The following is a 21,603-nucleotide window of genomic DNA, read 5'->3' as shown; positions in this document are numbered from 1 at the left end:
TCCCATCCCTACATCCCTTTCCATCCATCAAGTAATGAGCAGTGTTTCGTGTGGATACAGACCACATCAATACATATAATGCCTTAATATAAATATTTTCACCCGATGGACACTTGGCACCGCCGCCACAGCAAAACAGGGTTATCCCACATTGAGTTCTTAATGCGTTCAAGTGAAGACGTGTTGCGGGAGCATTGAGGGAGTGTTAAAGAGGTGGTGAGAAAGTTGCAGGTGACCGCTTGATAAATGACATCAAAGTTAAGCCATCCGTTTTCAGAAATGCATTTAGAAGTATACTGCCGATTCAAATGGTTCACCAACTATTTAATCACACCGACAATGCAGGTTTCATAGTTCAAGGTGGAAGATTGATTATGAAGAAAACAAATCTGCTAATACTTTGAGGTACACATTAATAGGGATTTCAATTTTAGGGGGCAAATAGAGTGCAGTCGGAAAGTATTCAGGCCCCTTTCCACATTTTGGGCAAAAATTGAAAAAAATGGGTCGGGTCCTTAAGAGGATATGCTTATAGAATGTATGCAGCCTTTACCTCAAATGTCCTTCAATTGACAAAGCAAAAACCAAAATACCTTTACATAAGTATTTCAGCCCCTTTGCTATGAGACTAAATCGAGCTCAGGTGTATCCTGTTTCCATTGATCATCCTTGAGATGTTTCTACAACTTGACTGGAGTCCACCTGTGGTAAATTCAATTGATTGGACAACATTTGGAAAGGCGCACACCTGTCTATATTAGGTCCCACAGTTTACAGTGCATGTCAGAGCAAAAACCAAGCCATGAGGTCGAAGGAATTTTCCTTCGAGCTCAAAGACAGGATTGTGTCGAGGCACAAATCTGGCCAAGAGTATCAAAAAAAATTCTGCAGCATCGAAGGTCCCCAAGAACACAGTAGCCTTCCTCATTGTTAAATGGAAGAAGTTTGGAATCTCCAAAACTCTTCTTAGAGCTGGTCGCCCGGCCAAACTGAGCAATTGGGGGAGAAGGGCCTTGGTCAGGGAGGTGACCAAACACCCGATGGTGACTCTGACAGAGCTACAGAGTTCCTCTGGAGATGGGAGAACCTTTCAGAAAGACAACCATCTCTGCAGCAATCCACCAATTAGGCTTTTATAGTAGAGTGGCCAGACAGAAGCCACTCCTCAGTAAAATGCACATGACTGCTCGCTTGGAGTTTGCCAAAAGACACCTAAAGACTATCAGACCATGAGAAACAAGATTCTCTGGTTTGATGAAAACAAGATTGAAGACTTTGGCATGAATGCCAAGCGTCACGTCTGGAGGAAACCTGACACCATCCCTACGGTGAAGCATGGTAGTGGCAGCATCATGTTGTGGGGATTTTTGTCAGCGACAGGGACTGAGACTAGTCAGGATCAAGGGAAAGACGAACAGAGCAAAGTACAGAGAGACCCTTGATGATGTTTTTGCTTTGTCATCGTGTGGAATTGTGTGTAGATTGATGACGGAAAAAAAAACAATTTAATCAATTTTAGAATAAGGCTGCAACTTAACAAAATGTGGGAAAAGTCAAGGGGTCTGAATACTTTTGAAAGTTTCCCCCCTATTTCATACAAAGCATCACATCCCTGGTCCCTAAACTGTAAAATTCCATCGAGTCTTGTTTTATCAACATCAGCCACTCGCCTACTGGACTTCCGACAAGGGATTAGGACAAGCCGACGGAATGGCTGTGGTGGCAGCTGGCCCGGCGGGGGCTTCTCCATGGCAGAACAAAGGAAAACACAGATTAGACACCCCTGGATGCCAGCCACCAGAGGGCAGTGTCCCACATGGGAATGACACACATCCAGCTGGAACTCATACACCTGAATCCCACTCTATAGGGCCAAGCCGAGCTGAGCCATACTGGGCTGGCCTGGTTGCACATCCACCATAGTCGTACGCTATAAAAGACAATGTGATGACAAAATATTTGAGGCGATACAGTTCAAATCAAAGGTCACGTGCACATATTTAGCAGATGTTATTGCGGGTGTCGCTGAAATGCTGGTGTTCTTAGCTCCAACAGGGCAGTAATATCTAACAATGCAGACACAGATCTAAATGTAAAAGAAAGGAATTAAGAAATACAGAAATATTAGGACGAGCGATGTCGGCGTTCATGCCTATAGTATGAATCGTACTCAAGAGGACCGAAATAGGCAACTCTCTCACTGCCAGAACCTCAGCTCTTCCACGCCGTCAAAAATGTCCATTGGTACCTCTTGACAGCAATGAGAGCATAGAAAGCACTGCCAGCAGAGTGCAGGAGACAAATATAGCCCAATCTGACGGGTGCGATAACATTCACAATCTGTCGTGTGCTGTGAGGTTGGCAGGGCTGGCTGGGTTCACAGATGCAAGCATTGGGGAGTACAGCTATATGTGTATATGTGTATCCCCCAATTTTAGGGACAAATAACGGGGAAAACTTGACTGCTTCTTAGTAACAGGCAAGCGTCAGCAGCAGAACAACCTCACATCAAATTTTTTAAAAACGAGTCAGTTTCAACATTATAGCTAACATATTTACATCATCATTGGCTCTGATCGGCCCGAGAAGACACTCTTTTCCCAATGTCAATCATCTCTCGTCATCTGACATTAGCTTGCGTACAATATGTGATGTTGGCTGTTGTCTTAGAAAATAAATAGGCCTATACATTTAGACAATGAATGAATTTTGAGTTGTGAAAGTTATTTTTTTGAGAACCTAACGGCCCTGTCTAGATACTTATTGAAACTGTCCTCGGTGTGACCCTAAAGGGGTCCCCAGTAGAGTTTGTGTTATGGATCGGACCCTCTTGGCAGCCCACCAGTCTCTCTCTCTAGGCGCCTCGTTTCATGTCACGCCAGACGTCACACTGCCTAAGGTCCCCGCGCGCACACACACACACCCCACCAATGTGACTTGAGCCCCTACACAATGCGTTTCAATCTGGACGGTGGTAGATAGCGCAGCGAGGAAAAGGAGGGACCTTCACAAGCGGCTGGGCCTGGGAAAAAGCTATAGAAAAAGAACCCAGGCGAGTGTCCGCTCCAATCCGCCCAACCGTCCACCATCTGAGTCTACAGGAGGAGGGAGGGGGGGACCAGACAGAGCAAAAGACGAATGTCCACTATCATCCATCCATCTGTCTATTTTTGAAAAACACACATTCGGAGAGGAAAACATATAGCCTCTTCAAGACACTTCAAAGGGGCAGTACCCCCGAATCTGAATGATGCAGTGTGACTGGCGGTTGAAAAGACGGCAAAAGGAGAGAGATGTTTCTCTCTCTCGATACCTTCCTGGGGGACTCAAGGCAACGAGATTGGGACTGAGACGGCGAATGGAGATATATGACAGATTGAAGGATGAAGAGAAAGATATACAGTTGAAGTCGGAAGATTACATAAACCTTAGCCAAATGCATTTAAACTCAATTTTTTCACAATTCCTGCAGTTTAATCCTAGTAAATATTCCTTGCCTTAGGTCAGTTAGGATCACCACTTTATTTTAAGAATGTGAAATGTCAGAATAATAGCAGAGAGAATGTTTTATTTCAGCTTTTATTTCTGTCATCACATTCCCAGTGGGTCAGAAGTTTACATACACTCAATTAGTATTTGGTAGCATTGCCTTTTAAAATGTTTAATTTGGGTCAAACGTTTCAGGTAGCCTTCCACAAGCTTCCCACAATAAGTTGGGTGAATTTTGGCCCATTCCTCCTGACAGAGCTGGTGTAACTGAGTCAGGTTTGTAGGCCTCCTTGCTCGCACACGCTTTTTCAGTTCTGCCCACAAATGTTCTATAGGATTGAGGCCAGGGCTTTGTGATGGTCACTCCAATACCTTGACTTTGTTGTCCTTAAGCCATTTTGCCACAACTTTAGAAGTATGTTGGGTGTCATTGTCCATTTGGAAGACCCATTTGTGACCAAGATATAACTTCCTGACTGATGTCTTGAGATGTTGCTTCAATATATCCACATAATTGTCCTTCCTCATGATGGCATCTCATGATGTCCTGCAGCAAAGCACCGCCACACCATGATGCTGCCACCCCCATGCTTCACGGTTGAGATTGTGTTTTTCGGCTTGTAAGCCCCCTCCTTTTCCCTCCAAACATAATGGTGGTCATTATGGCCCAAAAGTTATATTTTTGTGTCATCAGACCAGAAGGATTGTACAAAAAGTATGTTCTTTGTCCCCATGTGCAGTTGCAAACCATAGTCTGTTTTTTTTATGCTAGTTTTGGAGCAGTGGCTTCTCCCTTGCTGAGCGGCCTTTCCAGTTCTGTCGATATAGAACTCGATTTACTGTGGATATAGATACTATGGTACCGGTTTCCTCCAGCATCTTCACAAGGTCCTTTGCTGTTTTTTTGGGATTGATTTGCGCTTATCGCACCAAAGTATGTTCATCTCTAGGAGACAGAACGCGTCTCCTTCCTGAGCGGTATGACAGCTGCGTGGTCCCATGGTGTTTATACTCACGTACAATTGTTTGTACAGATGAACGTGGCACCTTCAGGCATTTGGAAATTGCTCCCAATGATGAACCAGACTTGTGGAGGACTGGTTCTTGGCTGATTTCTAAAAGAGGCACAGAGTTTGAAGGTAGGCCTTGAAATACATCCACAGGCACACCTCTAATTGACTCAAATGATGTTAATTAGCCCATCAGAAGCTTCTAAAGCCATGACGTTTTTTTTCTGGAATTTTCCAAGCCGTTTAAAGGCACAGTCAACTTAGTGTATGTAAACGTCTGACCCACTGGAATTGTGATACAGTGAATTATAAGTAAAATAATTTGTCTGTAAACAATTGTTGTAAAAATTACTTGTGTCATGCACAAAGTAGATGTCCTAACCGACTTGCCAAAACTATAGTTTGTTAACAGGAAATTTGTGGAGTGGTTGAAAAACAAGTTTTAATGACTCCAACCAAAGTGTATGTAAACGTCCGACTTCAACTGTAGAAAGGGAGAGAGGGTTTTTGAAAGGGAGAAAACGGCTGTGAGGAGAGCCCGAATCACGATGAGCAAGAGAGAAAGATAAATACATAATAACTCAAATATGAAGAAAGAGGGGAACAGATGGCTCCAAGAGAACAAAAACCGATAGAGGGGAAAACGGACAGCAACAGTGAGAGAGAAAGTGAGGAATGAGACACAGAGGAAAGCATGCAAGACAAATATGGAAAGTGAAAGAGAAAGATGGAAAAATTATGGACAGAACGGCCTGAAGCACTACTGCAGAGCAGGAGGATGGCATGGGGGGCTGGCAAGGAGGCAGGGGAAAGGAATGGAAGGGGGCGGCCTGCATGGGCTGCCTGGCTGGCACTGCTCCCTGCCGATGAGGTGCCCAGGATGGAATGTTGCTCCGCCCCTGCCTCGGATCAGCTGACCAGACAGACAGACAGACAGACGCTCCACTTTGGAACCAGAGGCAGGCAAACAGAGAGACAGGCAGGTCGTTTGGTAGGTAGGTATAGGCAGGCAGACAGGAAAGAGAGAGAAGACAGACAGAAAGACAGACAGATTCCCACATAACAGAACACCACACATAAACACTTTACTTCACTATGGTGCCACTTGGCCAGTCAGAGAGCTAGGAACAAGTATATAAGCCTAGGTCAACCGCACAACAAACAACACCACGAGCGAGAGCCAGCCAGCAACTTCCGGGAGGGCCAGAAAGGTAAAATGGTGCCAGATAAGAAAAGAGAGAGATCCCACCTCCCCCACACAGACCTCTAATGCAGACCTGTGCGTGGCGTTCAACATGGTACACGTGAGGCAGAATAACGGCACCGCCCTCAGCGGGCTATGATGCCCCCATGCCAGGTGGCAGGTTTTTGGGTCCGGGATGTTGGCATGGTCCAACCTGTAGCTACATGCTTCTCAAAATAGGATTAAAACTGAACACAGCCAACAGAGGTTCAGTGTTTCTTGTTTAGGCTTTATTCTCCCTCAACAGAATAACGAATAATCATGATCTGTGCATGGTGGGACTGAGAGGGAGGGAGATCCTCGAAATTTGGAAGGGAACAGAGAGGGAGAGAGAAAGAGAAAGGGAATAGAAAGTGGAAAAGAGTGAGAGATGGATAGACTGATAGAAACAGAGCGAGAAAGACTGACAGAAACAGAAAGAGAGAGAGCAAAAGAAAGAAAGAGGGAGAAAACAAACAAACAAACGCATTCTTTGGAGAGGAAGAAGGGAGGAGAGAGGAAGAAAGAAAGAAAATAGGCCAGCTAGTCTGGCAGAGGCAGACACATGACTTTGATTTGAAGGAGAAGATAAGTGAAACTTTGTGTGTGTGTTCCGTTTCGACTAAACGAAAGGCATACTCCCGGCCACAGGCTAAACAGCACACCTCCCGTCACAGAAAATAAAGTACCCAAAACATCCCGTTGTATATTTCATTTGTTGTTTGGCATGTTCTGCTGTTTTTGTCCTTCCACTCGGTTTACAAGCAACTTCACAAAAGTGGGTCTTATTTGGGGGTTATCCACAAAGTCAATTACTCTGTCATCTCCATTGACTCATCGCCAATCGTTAAAAAGCTGAAACAGAATATTGAACTTAATAAAGCAGACAAATCCTGGGGGACAATGTATTTCAAAATCCCTTCTAAAGATTAAACAAAACGGTAAAACTGATTATCTTACATAATTTAAATCAACAGAGCTTGCGACAGATTTTTTCTTTCTGTTGGTCCAGTGTGGCCTAGATTCACTTCTCTCTCGCTACCTGTCTGTTGTGTGTGAGTACAATGGCAAAAGTGTTGATGGGCACAGATACTTTGTTTTTGCTACGAATATGAGCAGACGGAGAGCGGATAGTTGTCAAAACTACGCAAAACATGTGAACGTCCAATTGACCCGATTCATATTCTGTATGCTCTCTCTCTCTCTCTCTCAAACACAGACACCCCTAAAGCTCTCTCCACACACAGACCCCCCCCCCCCCCCCACACAACCCATATTCCCTGTATGTGTGCTCACCAGCGGCCTGCCACTGATTTTCTCTGATGTCTAACTAAGAGGGTTCGGCTCTACAAAGGCCTTCACACACACCCCTCGCGGTAACGAGGGGTGACTTGAAAAAAAACGGGGCGCCCCCGAGCCTTTGAACACTGTCAGCGCCGTGACTAATTGTGTTATGTCATTTCCCCCCTTTGTATCGCCGTCCAACTGGTCAAAAACACGACTGCGTCACAAATGCAACCCTTTTTACCTATAAAATGCACTACTTTTGACCAGAGCCCTGTGGACTATGCACTACATAGGGAATAGGGTGCCATTTGAGACTCATCCCCTCTCTGGCCGAGGAAAGAACTGATCAGGGAATCAGCGATACCTGATATGTCCTTGTTTTCCGGCAAGACGGACGTGTCTTCTAAACTTGACTGAATGTGATTAATAAGTCACTGTATGGACTGGGACAGAGGGAACTGAGGGAGGTGTCTGCTGGAGTCGATTTTCCTCGAAGATCATAAGAAGTGTGTGTGGGTGGGCATATGTAAGCATGTACAGTACCAGTCAAAATTTTCAACATACCTACTCGTTCAAGAGTTTCTCTTTATTTTGACTATTTTCCACATTGTAGAATAATAGCGAAGACATCAAAAATATGAAATGACACATATGGAATCATGTAGTAACTCAAAAAAGTGTTAAACAAATCAAACAAAGAAGCCACCCTTTGCATTGATGACACCTTTGCACACTCTTGGCATTCTCTCAACCAGCTTGAGGTAGTAACCTGGAATGCATTTCAATTAACAAGTGTGCCTTGTCAAAAGTTAATTTGTGGAATTTCTTTCCTTCTTAATGCATTTGAGCCAATCAGTTGTGTTGTGAAAAGGTAGAGGTGGTATACGTGAAAAGGTAGAGGTGGTATACAGAAGATAGCCCTATTTGGTAACAGACCAAGTCCATATTATGGCAAGAACAGCTCAAATATGCAAAGAGAAACGACAGTTCATCATTACTTTATGACATGGTTAGTCAATGTGGAAAATGTCAAGAACTAAGAAAGTTTCTTCAAACGCAGTCGCAAAAACCATCAAGCGCTATGATGAAACTGGCTCTCATGAGGACCGCCACAGGAAAGCAAGACCCAGATTTACCTCTGCTGCAGAGGATATGTTCATTAGAGTTACCATCCTCAGAAATTGCAGCCCAAATAAATGCTTCACAGAATTCAAGTAACAGACACATTTCAACATCAACTGTTCAGAGGAGACTGCATGAATCAGGCCTTCATGGTCGAATTGCTGCAAAGAAACCACTTCTAAAGGACACCAATAAGAAGAAGAGACTTGCTTGGGCCAAGAAACACAAGCAATGGACATTGGAGCAGTGGAAATCTGTCCTTTGGTCTGATGAGTCAGAATGAGATTTTTGGTTCCAACCGCCGTGTCTTTGTGAGACGCAGAGTAGGTGAACGGATGATCCCCGCATGTGTGGTTCCCACCGTGAAGCACGGAGGAGGAGGTGTGAGGGTGTGGGGGTGCTTTGCTGGTGACATTAGGGCAAACTAGGATTTAGGGCAAACTTAACCAGCATGGCTACCACAGCATTCTGCAGCGATACGACATCCCATCTGGTTTGCGCTTAGTGGGACTATCATTTATTTTTTAACAGGACAATGAGCCAACACACCTCCAGGCTGTGTAAGGGCTATTTTACCAAGAAGGAGAGTGATGGAGTGCTGCATCAGATGACCTGGCCTCCACAATCACATGACCTCCATCCAATTGAGATGGTTTGGAATGAGTTGAACCGCAGAGTGAAGGAAAAGCAGCCTACAAGTGCTCAGCATATGTTGGAAAAGCATTCCAGGTGAAGCTGGTTGAGAAAATGCCAAAAGTGTGCAAAGATGTCATCAAGGTAAAGGGTGTCTACTTTGAAAAATCTAAAATCTAAAATATATTTAATTTGTTTAACACTTTTTTGGTTACTACATGATTCCATATTTGTTATTTTATAGTTGTGATGTCTTCACTATTATACTACAATGTAGTAAATAGTAAAAATAAAGGAAAACCCTGGAATGAGTAGGTGTGTCTAAACTTTTGACTGGTACTGTATTTGTGTGTGTGTGTGTGTATGTGTATGTGAGTGTGCACATATGCAAGCATGTATGTATGTAGTTGTAGCTGTGTGCGCACGCGTGAGATGTGTGTGTGTGTGTGTCTCTCTCCCTCTCCACACGACAATAGGGTGCTCTGTGATGAATCTGAAGCCTCCATTTAGCTGACGCTTCCGTCAGCGGGCTGTGGAAAACACCGCCGCCCCAACCCAGCAGGCTGACAGGGGCTCGGTGGAGCACAGGGCCACATGATAAAAGGCTCTATTCACAGGCAGAGACAACAAGTAGAGTTGTTGCTTTTTTCCATCTACAACGGATCTCTGGATGCTTTTGAGAAGAGGCACAGAACCATTTGAATTTTTCCGGAGTTCCATAGGCCTGAGAAAGTGACTATGGATAGGGACCTGGGTTGAAATAGTGTTTGTTTTCTTTCAAATACTTTTATTGGGCCTGCCTGGTGCAACGGAACAAATAGGATAGTCCCAAAAGAGCAAACCTGTCACCAGGCAGGCACAATGAAACACTTTGAAAGTAAACAAATACCGTTTGAAACCCGGTCTGGACGGGAAACAGAAAGGCCAACATATCACATAGCAATATCATTATGAATCTGACATGAGTTGGAGGTGACTAATTGCGTATTTTTATAAAACCCTTACAGCTCTGTCCGCTTCTAACCTCAAGAGAATGTTAATCTCTGGATAAAAGAATGTGGTGTGGACCTGCACTTTTCTTTAGCCTTTTCAGGAGAACTCAATGTACTTTCATGTCGAGAGAGAGAGAGAGAAAATAGAAAAGGATCAGCGAGGGGTAAGGAGGGGTGTAACTGCAGACACGGGTCTGTGGAATGCACACTTTTTAAAAGGCGCCTGGCTAGACAGGCACCGTTCCTCCCGCCCTCTCTTCCTCCCTCGCTCCTCAGCCCTTCAGGAATGAGACAATGGAAGAATCCCGGAGCTGGTCTGCCAAGAAAGCGTTCCGAATGCTGTCCCAAATGGAACCTTGTTCCCTATAAAGTGCACTATACAGTGAATAGTATTCCATTCGGGACGGTAGATGTGGACAGAGAGAAGAAGGAATGTCCGCCAAGCACATGGTATGACGTTAGGGGCAAAGTTTGGAAAAGGGAGCACCTGGAGTACACCCGGTGAGGTGTTGACCCACCCGCGAGTCTAATCAAAAACAGGAGATGGATGGGCGCACGGAATTTCTGACCTCACTCAAGACCCACCTCCTTGCTTTTCCCCCTCGTCTGTCTGTCTGTCTGTCTATGTTTCCAGAATCTATTTTCTGGATTTTGTGAGGGAAGCCACTATGCACTATTTAAGGGAGAATAAAGCCATGAAAACACAAGCATCCAAAACGACAGAATGCAATGGGAACCCTCATGCAAACTTAGCTCTACCATTTCATTTCAGAAATGTTTCCATAATCCTTTCCTCCGGAAAACACACAAAAATACATCCTCTTTTTGTCCAGTGACAAGCCTCGCAATGATCTGTAACAGCCAAAACCATCCAAACCTCTGGACAAGCCACAGGAACTCTCCATCTCAAGCAGGCCCAACATCTCATTCCCATCAACCTTTCCACAATCTATCCCTTTTCCATCCCACCTCATAGGATCCGTGACAAACTCTCCCGCCATCAACAAACGTTCCAATTACCCGGGTGCTGACGAATCGGGTGCCGTCCGTTGCCTCCACTGTCAGGTTGTAATTGGATTTCTGCTCGGCGTCGAGGGGCCTCGCCACGATCAGGGTCCCACTGGCCTTGCCCACGTCAAAGCGGCTGTCGTAGTTCCCACCTGGTGGAAACGATGGAGGGGAAGGGTTAGGGCGGGGCGCACAATTATAATGGACAGGAAAAGAGTGGGACTGATCATCACCTGTTTAAACGATGACGCAGCACTGGAGCTAGGTAAGCTAACAGTGACATACGGTTCAGGTTTGGCCGTGGCGTAATTCTAGAGGCCCTTATACATCAACTGTATGTAATCCATGCATAATAATGTGTATATTATCCGTACGGTTGCTTATATCAATATAATAAGCAACACAATCCCTATTGTTGATACATACAGAAGCGCTATGCATCAACAATGTGAATACGTTTCCCGGTGGTTATGTTAACTTTCCAGGCTCATTAGGGAGCCATACGTGCAAGTGGTACGATGTGTATACATCAAGCACCTACCGTTAGCTGCATGTGGCAATAGATTCCACAAATGAAACACATACGGTACGTATACAATAATGGAGCCGTATGTTCATGTTCATGGTGCGGTATATGTGTTTATGTAAATCGGTTGTCACACGATCACAAGTACGACGGAAACGATGCACAAGCTCAACCACGGGCACGTGACAGCACAACTGGGTTCAAACACTATTCGGAATCATTCAAATACTTTTGAGCGTTTGCTCGAGCCTGCACGGAGCGTCAAATGGTCGGGGTTTGCGCTGCTGGGACTACCCCATTGGACTATTAAGCCAGGCAAGCTCAGACAAGCACAGATAATGTAGTTTAAACCATTTCAAATAGTATTTGAACCCAGGTCTGCATGGCAGACATCACAGTCAACGACCTCTTAATACAACCAATGGTATTAGAGAGATCACTCAATACAGCCAATGACAGTAGAGAGATCCCATTACGGCAGATCTACCTTCCGCTGTACAGTTGAGGTCGCAAGCCATCTGAACGATGTAAAAGACTTCCTCTATGTCTCCTTCTGGACAAAGCAAATCCAGTAAGAGAGAGAGAAAGAGACATTCCCAAAGGAGAAAAGAAGAGAAGCAGAGAACATAGAAAAAAGAGAGAGAGAGGTGTCAGTCAAACGTTGGTTAGAAGAAGGGGAGGGGGAGAAGTACATCCAGGAAATGTTAGGAAGAGTTTATGCAGCAGAGATGTTAACAGTCACCGTGCAAAGGAGGTCCCCATTAGAGATTCCATTATTACAGTGAGAAAGGAGAAGAAAAAACATGTATATAGGTTTGTAGGTTTTTGGGTTTGTAGGCTACACACTCACATTCGCTTGCTAGGGTTAGTGCTAAGAAGAATGCTACAAGAATCTATGCCGGGGATGTCTTCCCTTGACTATAAAACTAGATGAATCTCCTTCTAGAATGCACTCAACTTAAACAAATACACACCCTTGCGTGTATGCACAGACCCACCCACGCACAACCTAAAACAAAAACCCTTGCGCCCACTCGTCAAGGCTTCACCTGTGATTTCGAACCAGACGGGCGTGTCCGACGTCTCCGTGGTGATGACCCCCACCATGTGCGCCACGGGGTCGCTCTCCATCACCGAGAAGAAGAAGGGGGGCTCCTCGAAGGCCAGGGGGCGCGCACCGGCCTCCACCTCTGGCTTGGGGATCCACTCGATGTGCAGCCGGCAGGTGGACGACTTCTGGGGGCGTCCGTTGTCCACCGCTTTGATCTGATAGAGGGAATGAATTGATTTGGGTAACAAAATGATACAACAAGATGCATTGGACTCCCAGGGGAGAGCACTTAAAAGCATGAATTTAAATACTTCAAATAAAACACAGGTAGAGGGGGGGCAGAGGGCGAGAGAGAGAGAGAGAGCAAGAGAGAGAGAGAGAGAGAGAGAGAGAGAGAGAGAGTGAGAGAGAGAGAGAGAGCGAGAGAGAGAGAAATAGTGAGAGACAGAGACAAATAGGCAAAGGGGGTCAAAGAACGGTCAGCCAGCCCACATGGGGAAAAACAACAACAGAGCAGAACACCTGTTACCATGGCGTTCCCCGTTAAACAGGTGTCGGTGGAGTTTAGTGTGTCATGTGAGATAAATCTATCACAGGCAACATTGGCCCAAAAGTACTACGACGTAAAAATACTGTCACTATCCTAAGCATCAACAAATGCAATTTGGCAGGTACATTGGACATGTAAAAGTCAATGATTACTGGCTCTAGTTTAAAGATGTAATTTAACTCAGAATGTATTGACATTCCTTTAAAAGCAAAATAGAATCCTAAGCGACTTGTCCCCAACGATACAGAACAAAAATATAAAGCGCAACATGTAACGTTTCATGAGTTGAAATAAAAGATCCTAAAAATGTCCCATACGCACCAAAAGCTTATTTCCAAAAGCTTATTTCTCTCAAATATTGTGCACACATTTGTTTACATCCCTGTTAGTGAGCATTTTTCTTTTGCCAAGATAATCCATCCACCTGACAGGTGTGGCATATCAAGGAGCTGATTAAAATGCATTGATCATTACACAGATGCATCTTGCGCTGGGTACAATAAAAGGCCAATCTTTTTAAATGTGCAGTTTTGTCACTCAACACAATGCCACAGATGTCTACATTTTGAGGGAGCTAACAATTTGCATGCTGACTGCAGAGCTTTTGCCAGAGAAGTTAATGTTCAATTCTCTATTATAAGCCGCCTCCAACGTCATTTTAGAGAATTTAGCAGTACGTCCAACGGGCCTCACAACCGCAGACCACGTGTAACCACGTCAGCTCAGGACCTCCACATCCGGCTTCATCACCTGAGAGATCATCTGAGACCAGCCACCCATCTGATGAAACTGTCTGTAATAAAGCCCTTTTGTGGGGAAAACTCATTCTGATTGGCTGGGCCTGGTTCCCCAGTGGGTTGGCCTGGCTCCCAAGTGGGTGGGCCTGGCTCCAACGTGGGTGGGCCTCAGCCCTCCCATGGTTGCAACCCTGCCCAATAATGTGAAATCCATAGATTAGGGCCTAATGAATGCATTTCAATTGACTAATTCCTTTATATGAACTGTTAACTCAGTAAAATGTAGCGTTTTATATGTTTGTTCAGTATAAAATGTGGAGGAATTTCCTCACGAAAAATCCAGAGTATACAAAAACTACGAATCCAAATGCGCTAGTCTACTCACGGTGAGGATGTCATACTCCCCGGCAGAGGAGAACTTCTTGGACGACACCAGACCTGTCTTTGGCTCGATGAAGAACTTCCCATGCTCATCTCCCTCCTCGATGGAATAAGAGATCTCCGAGTTGGCCCCCTCGTCGCGGTCCGAGGCGATCACCCGGTACACGGGATCCCGCTTCAGAGCCCGGTCCTTTTCTGGTTTCTCCCGTTCCGGAAGCTTGATCTTGTAGATCTTCTCCAGGAACTGCGGCCGGTTGTCGTTCTCGTCCAGGACTTTGACGATGACGCGGACCGTGGTGGATTTGGCGGGAACCCCGTGGTCGGTGACGGTGATCTATTAGGGAAAGGTTGGGGGAAAACATGGAATTAGAATGGGAGTGTGGGAATTATGTTAACTGTGACTTTAATACGATTGGAGAAAAAAAAATAGGGGAAAATATAGAATTAGAGGGAAAAGAGGGAAACGCAAAGCTGTCAACTTATTTCTGTGAATTAAGTGTTAAGGCCAACAGTCAATAGTAGAACGTCACCACATTTCACATTCTGACGTTGTGTCCCACATACTCATGTAACGTTGGGAAGATTTGTCACGTAAACATTTCCAATTAAAGCCATGTTCGAAACCAGTTTAGCGAAACAATACATATAGTGCAGAGGGGGGGGGGACCAGGCAATAATGGCGCACATATGTGTAAGCAGTAAGCTCTGCATCTCTTGAATATGTAATGACAGGAGCTCTACCATTTGATTGAGGACGTTCCTTATTCAAAGGCCTTGAATTAATATAAGAGAGCAGAGGTAAAAAAGTAAAACTCGCTTTCTTCTCCCGATTCTCTCCCCACCCACCTCTTACTCCCCCCACCCCCCCCCCCCCCCCACCTCATTTCATTGCTGTACACGCAAATGTTTCTCCGTTAGTAAATTGGCTGCCAAAAATTGAAGCAATTCCTTCCCGAGATTAGCGAGTCATCTTATTCAAAGACCCACGCTGTGCTTCCGGGAACCAATATGCAAAGGGAAGAGGCTGTTTATTCACTCGCCCGCTTATTGAAATTGAATTGTTCCCTTTTACCTTCTTTCTTTCCCTTTCAGACGTTCATTTCTTTTTTACGGTGAATGGATTCAATGAATGCGAGAGGCAAGTCACAGTTTTGCCTTTCTCTCTGAGACAAGCGCAACAAGACGGTCCAAAAGACCACACTCGCTTTGCTTTTTCTGCCGCAGAGGAATGAGACTCGTCGTTATTTTGGGAGATGTAGCAGGCCCCGTCTCTTTGGTGAGCAATGTCTCCTTAGTGCTCCAAAAACGGCATATTTCCGTTAAATGGGTTTACTTGATACATGTATCACCAGCCAACCAGGCACAAGGAGGAAAAATTGCTTTTCATCTATTTGGATGTTTCCTTCCTCACAGTGATATAACTATTAGGTATCGTACTCCGGCCTGGTCCCAAATCAGTTTGTGAAGTCTTGCCAACTCCTATGGTAATTGGCATGTGGCATAAACTGATCAGAGACCAGGCAATGACAACAAAAAAAACACACCAGTGGCATGATGTGTTCACCCCTTTGGAAAGCCAAGGGAGAAACAATTGTTTGAAAAATAGTTCTAAAATAATAATGAAACCTTACAGCCTACAAATTGCCGGAGGGACATAAGTTAGTTTTAACAGTAGTTTTAACAATTGGTAGTTGGAACACTCAGCTGTTTAAACACTTTGTTCATTTGGCCTGGCTTAATATCTGAATGATGTCTAATCTTTCAAATGAAATGCACAGCCGAGACAGCATAAAGTACTGTCAGCAATAAGCTTAGCTGACCCAAACAAAACACAACACTTAAACATTCTGAGTAACTGGGAAACTGAACTGGGGTTTCGTCTATCTATCTCAAAGCGTCAGAAATAAAAATAGAGAGCTGAACAACAGTCATTTAAAACCATCTGCTCGGCGCTACAGCAAAATCACTTTGGGGGGGTTGGTGGTCATACTCTATTTGGCACTAGCAGCGACGATTAACGGCATAATGTGTTTTTGTTTCCCCACGCCTAGTCAGTCCGAGGCAGTCCGAGCTATTTCCCCTGAACAAAATGAATGAAATAGGACGACGAGGACCATTCCAGTTCGAGGCGGCATGCACCTCTCGGGAGCAGTGTTGCCGGTGCGTTGGCCCGTATTCTCATATTCTGTAATGAACATTGCCATTACGAGCAGATGAGTTCATTTGGCCCCCTTTTCTGATTATATTTTACATGCGTCCTAAATGGTGCCCTACATCTAAGCAGTGCACTACTTTTGACCAGAGCCCTAGGTGTCCTGTTCAAAAGTAGTGCACTATACAGGGAATAGAGTGCCGTTGTGTACACACACTTTGTCCACCGTTCCCGGGTTCCCTTTGTGAAATCAAAGCAGTGGATTGAAAAACGCTGAAGACGAGGACCCGGCTAACGTTAACAGGTGAACTCTGCTGTAAGTGTGATGCGTCCCAAATGGTATCCTATTCCCGATATAGTGCACTTCCTTCGACCAGCGGCCCACAGGCCTCCGGTCAAAAGTAGTGCATTAAATAGGGAATGGGGAGGCCATTTGGGACGCAGGCTGAATGGTAATTATGCCGAGCGACTGGAGAGACAAGACGGGAGCATCAATTACAAAGACAAACTGAACTCTGTGATACCGTACAGGGCACAGAGGGTTAACTGCCTTTTTCAGAGGCAGAACAACCCTGTCAGAGGGAGAGAGAGAGGGAATGTGTGTGTGTGTGTGTGAGAGAGATGGTGTATGTGAGTGTACATGCGTGCGCGCTTCCCAAGCCCTGCAAGACAGTCGCTCATCGGCACATCCTACTCTTTCAAAACAACGTCTTTACCAGAGGCCAGTCTCTGTGTCTGTCAGACAGTCACAACAACGTCAAGACAGTGTCGCAATGGTTCTCGGGCTTTTCGTAAAGCAAATGTTTACGCTTGGCGCGCACTGTTGCACCTCTGCGACAAACCCCTGGTCAAATGGAGGACAACTCTCAAGTCTGATTTTAGTGAAACGTTAGTGCCTAGACACACAGGCATTAATCATGGAAGTGGCTGAGACTATAGGAACTTGTGAAGTTGGTGTATAGATAGGCCTATGATCAGAACATTCAACTTGCCTCTCTTTCAGGTGTGGGCGAGCATATCTAACATATCTCCTTTGTTGTTTCCTCTCTCTCTCCCTCCCTCCCTGTTCTCAGGCCTGTCACCCTGCCGCTGAAGCCGACACACACTCACCAAGATGAGCCTGCTGTTTGCTCACTCAGAGACCTCCCCCACTCCCACTGCCAGTGGCACTCACACACATACACACTGGCATGTGCACACATGCACAGACGCAAGCACGTACACACACACACCACCACCTACCAACCCTCACCTCGTCATAACCCCCCCCCCCCCACTCCAACTCCCCTTACGGCATCTGGTGCAAACAAGGCCTGCACAGTCAGCCCCCCCCCCCCGCGCTTCCCTTGATCCACATGTTCTGAAGTTGCTATGGTTACCAGCCAGACTCTGCTAGGAGGCCAGGCTAGGAGCAAAGGTCTTCATCCCAAAAGGCACCCTATGGGTCTTAGTCAAAAGAAGTGCACTACATAGGGAGTAGGGTGCCATTTGCGACAAAAGGCGTCACCGTAGCTCTGTTACCACTTACCCACATCTAAAGTATTTAGGTCAAAAGGTACTTGCGTCAAATTGCTTTTTTTCCCTTTAATTTTTTTAAAAATCTTTCGCTCCCATGGAGCAGTAGATCAAATGAAAGCTGTAAAGTTATTATATAAATCATTCATTATAACTACAACAAAAATACATACAGACACATACATATACACACAGCTGAAGTCAGAAGTTTACATACACCTTAGCCAAATACATTTAAACCTAGTTATTCACAATTCCTGACATTTAAGGTCAGTTAGGATCACCACATTATTTTAAGAATGTGAAAATGTCAAAATAATAAGAGAGAATGATTTATTTCAGCTTTTATTTCTTTCATCACATTCCCAGTGGGTAAGCAGTTTACATACATGCAATTAGTATTTGGTAGCATTACCTTTAAATTGTTTAATTTGGGTCAAACATTTCAGGTAGCCTTCCACAAGCTTCCCACAATAAGTTGGGTGAATTCTGGCTCCTTCTTCCTGACACAGCTGGTGTAACTGACTCAGGTTTGTAAGCCTTCTTGCTCGCACACGCTTTCAGTTTTGCCTACACATTTTCCATGGGACTGAGGTCAGGGTTTTGTGATGGCCACTCCAATATCTTGACTCTTTTTGTCCTTTAAGCCATTTTGCCACAACTTCAGAAGAACCATTTGCAAATAAGCTTTAACTGATGTCTTGAGATGTTGCTTCAATATATCCACATAATTTCCCTTCCTCAAGATGCCATCTGTTTGGAGAAGTGCACCAGACAAACCTGCAGCAAAGCACCCCCACAACATGATACTACCACCCCCATGCTTCACGGTTGGGATGGTGTTCTTCGGCTTGCAAGCCCTCCCCCTTTTTCCTCCAAACATAATGATGGTCCTTTCTACTTTTGTTTCATCAGACCAGAGGACATTTCTCCAAAAGGTACCATCTTTGTACCCATGTGCAGTTGCAAACTGTAGTCTGGCTTTTTTATGGCGGTTGTGGAGCAGTGGCTTCTTCCTTGCTGAGCGACCTTTCAGGTTCTGTCGATATAGGACTCTTTACTATGGACAAAGATACTTTTATACCGGTTTCCTCCAGCAACGTCACAATGTCCTTTGCTGTTGTTCTGGATACACCAATGTACGTTCATCTCTAGGAGACAGAACACGTCTCCTTCCTGAGGGGTATGACAGCTGCGTGGTCGCATGGTGTTTATACTTGCGTACAATTGTTTGTACAGATGAACGTGGTACCTTCAGGCGTTTGAAAATTGCTCCCAAGCATGAACTAGTCTTGTGGGGGTTTTCTGAGGTCTTGGGAAAATCAAAAGAAATCAGCCATGACGTCAAGCAAAGAGGCACTGAGTTTGAAGGTAGGCCTTCAAATACATCCACGGGTACACCTTTAATTGACTCAAATGATGTCAATTAGCCTATCAGAAGCTTCTAAAGCCATGACATTATTTTATGGAATTTTCCAAGCTGTTTAAAGACACAAACTTCTGACCCACTGGAATTGTGATACAGTGAATTATAAGGGAAATAATCTGTCTGTAAAGAATTGTTGGAAAATTTACCTGTGCCATGCACAAAGTAGATGTCCTAACCGACTTGCCACCGCTATAGTTTGTTAACAAGAAATTTGTGGAGTGGTTGAAAAACGAGTTTTAATGACTCTGTTACGTTCCAGTTTCTGTGTTGTGGGTTTGTATGTGTTTGTGTGTACTTCAGGAAATGGCTTCCTGAAGTACAAAGCAGCCGATTGGTCGGCTCCAGTGCAGATTGGAGCTCTGACCCCGCCCTCTCGTCAGGAGAACAGCTGTTTTCAATTACCGACTCATTCTGCAGATTTAAAAGCCAGAGTTCATTTGTTAGGAGAGAGCTTCTTGGTATGTATGAATTTTTGTAAAGTATTTTGTAGATGGTCCTGACATTTGTGTATGCCATAGGACTGTGTTTTTGATTAGTGAAATTGTTCACTCTAAGTTTTGTATTATTCTGTTTCATTTGTTCCCAGGGGGAAGGGGTTGGCACCTTGGGAGCGCTTAGGCAAGAGGCCTGCCCATAGTATATACTATGTCTATGCACACTAGGTAAAACCTGGGCGGACCATCCCCTGTATTTTGGTTAGTGCGCCAGGTGGTGCTAGTTAGGTAAGTTGTGGGTAGGTAGGAGAGGGGGCTCTTTAACTTTTACTTTCTTTGCTTTGGTTCCATCCAGACCCTTTTCCCCAAATTACCATGTGAAGGAAATAAATTCCCTGTAAACATTAACATATTCTGCCTCTGTCATCGTTACCCGCACGTGCAGTTGCATACCTTTTCACTCCACGGGGAGTACGTGTAGCAGGGTGTTGCATTCCCCCCTCCAAGAGGCGTGGGTAGCAGACTCCAACCTAAGTGTATGTAAACATCTGACTTCAACTGTGTATATATAATCACACACGGAGTATGGCATGATTAAAAGATATAAATAAGGTTTTTCCCCGTGAAGAGAAAACGAGTGTACAAATGTCGCTGTGCATTTTAATTTGCCCCCAACATGAAAGAACTGGAAAAGCGCTATGAACTTAACATTTTAATGTGGTTATTTAATGCCTGCCGGAGTATTTCGTCAAACGGGACAGCTTAACAGTGTAATAACAAATGGGCTCTGGCTACGTATTCGTAAAAACAGGAGCCTGTTGGGGAAAACGCACTGGCCGTCGGCTCTCTTCATCTCTAAATCTACTGTCACACAACAACCAATGACCCTAAGATGACCCCTTAAGGGTGGCTTTTGACTCTGTCCTGGGAATCTGCCCGGTCGTTCATACAGAGGGATCCTGACCGGGTCACTTGAACAAATTTAAAGGGCTTTCGTGTCAAAGGCTTCAATTTAGTTGTTTTCCACTCGCTTGAGGCCTCTGCAACTCGGCACTCAAATCTAGGAGTAGGCCATTTAATTTATCATAGGGATGGATGAGAGAAGGGGGGATCCCCCCCCCCTCTGCCTCACTATCTTTACTCTCCAGTCCCAGAATAAAATGAGTGTGTCCCACTGTGTAAATTGAGTATGAAAACCCAGGGAGTGGCTGGCATGCGGGCACACATTGGCATTAAATCGGCATCCAATGAACCTCGAATTGCATTAACTCCTATAACGGTAATTAAGCAGCGCCCAATCTGGTTACTCAATCTTGGCATGAAATGTGCTGGTGTTAAACGTTTGGTTAGGTTGGGCAGAGGGAACGGAATGAAGAGGGGTAGGGGGGGAGAGACAGAAAGAGTGTATCCACTATTTTAAACATCAACCCAGCTTTGAAGGCTCGCTTCCTGCCCCGGTTTGCCTCCCTCGATCCCGAGATGGTACACTGGCGAAGAACAAAGGCACAGTCACCCTGATTTCCCCCCCCCATCCCCCCTGGAAATCTCAACCGGCGGAATCATGATCCAAAACCCAAACCCCCTTCTGCCGGTTAGTGTGGAACTATGTGCTGCGTCTCTGTGCCTCCGCTTGCTTTGGTTGGCAACGCTTGGCACTCGGCCAAAGTACGTCGGTTGAAGCCAGCCAAGGCTAAAGTTCCGAGGCAACTAAAATGGTTGCTTTTTGACATTTGTCCGTTTCGGCTGAAAAGGTCTTCCTTGAGGGCCTTTCTGATGATTAGCAATGCTGCTGATGCTTCTCCAAACAAACACTAGGGCTCACAGACAGACCGAAAAGAAAGTAGAGTTTTTCCCCCCTTTCTGATAGTGGTAGACCAGACAAAACAAGGTGCTTACCTCAAGAATGTGCTCGTCCTGCTGTTCTCGGTCCAGCTTCCTCGAGGTAGTTGTGACTAGACCTGTCGAGGGAAAAGAGGTTTGTTAGTACTATGGCCATGAGCAATGTATCAATGTTGCATCAATGCTATCTTGCCTTACTACAGGACAATGTGATATCCATTTCCTT

The 21,603-nt window shown here is 45.1% G+C and overlaps 1 protein-coding gene across 1 annotated transcript in view; it reads right to left on the bottom strand.

Moving 5' to 3' along the window:
- fat1a (FAT atypical cadherin 1a) overlaps positions 1 to 21,603 on the bottom strand; it is a 96,689-nt gene that overhangs the window by 43,918 nt on the left and 31,168 nt on the right. The window contains 5 exon segments of the mRNA XM_064926166.1: positions 10,776 to 10,915; positions 11,777 to 11,842; positions 12,339 to 12,555; positions 14,013 to 14,342; positions 21,435 to 21,496. Coding sequence (XP_064782238.1) covers positions 10,776 to 10,915; positions 11,777 to 11,842; positions 12,339 to 12,555; positions 14,013 to 14,342; positions 21,435 to 21,496 — 815 coding nt within the window.

The sequence above is a fragment of the Oncorhynchus masou genome, chromosome 20 (assembly GCF_036934945.1).
Source record: "Oncorhynchus masou masou isolate Uvic2021 chromosome 20, UVic_Omas_1.1, whole genome shotgun sequence".
NCBI lineage: Eukaryota > Metazoa > Chordata > Actinopteri > Salmoniformes > Salmonidae > Oncorhynchus > Oncorhynchus masou.
This window is presented reverse-complemented; position numbering and strand designations above follow the sequence as displayed.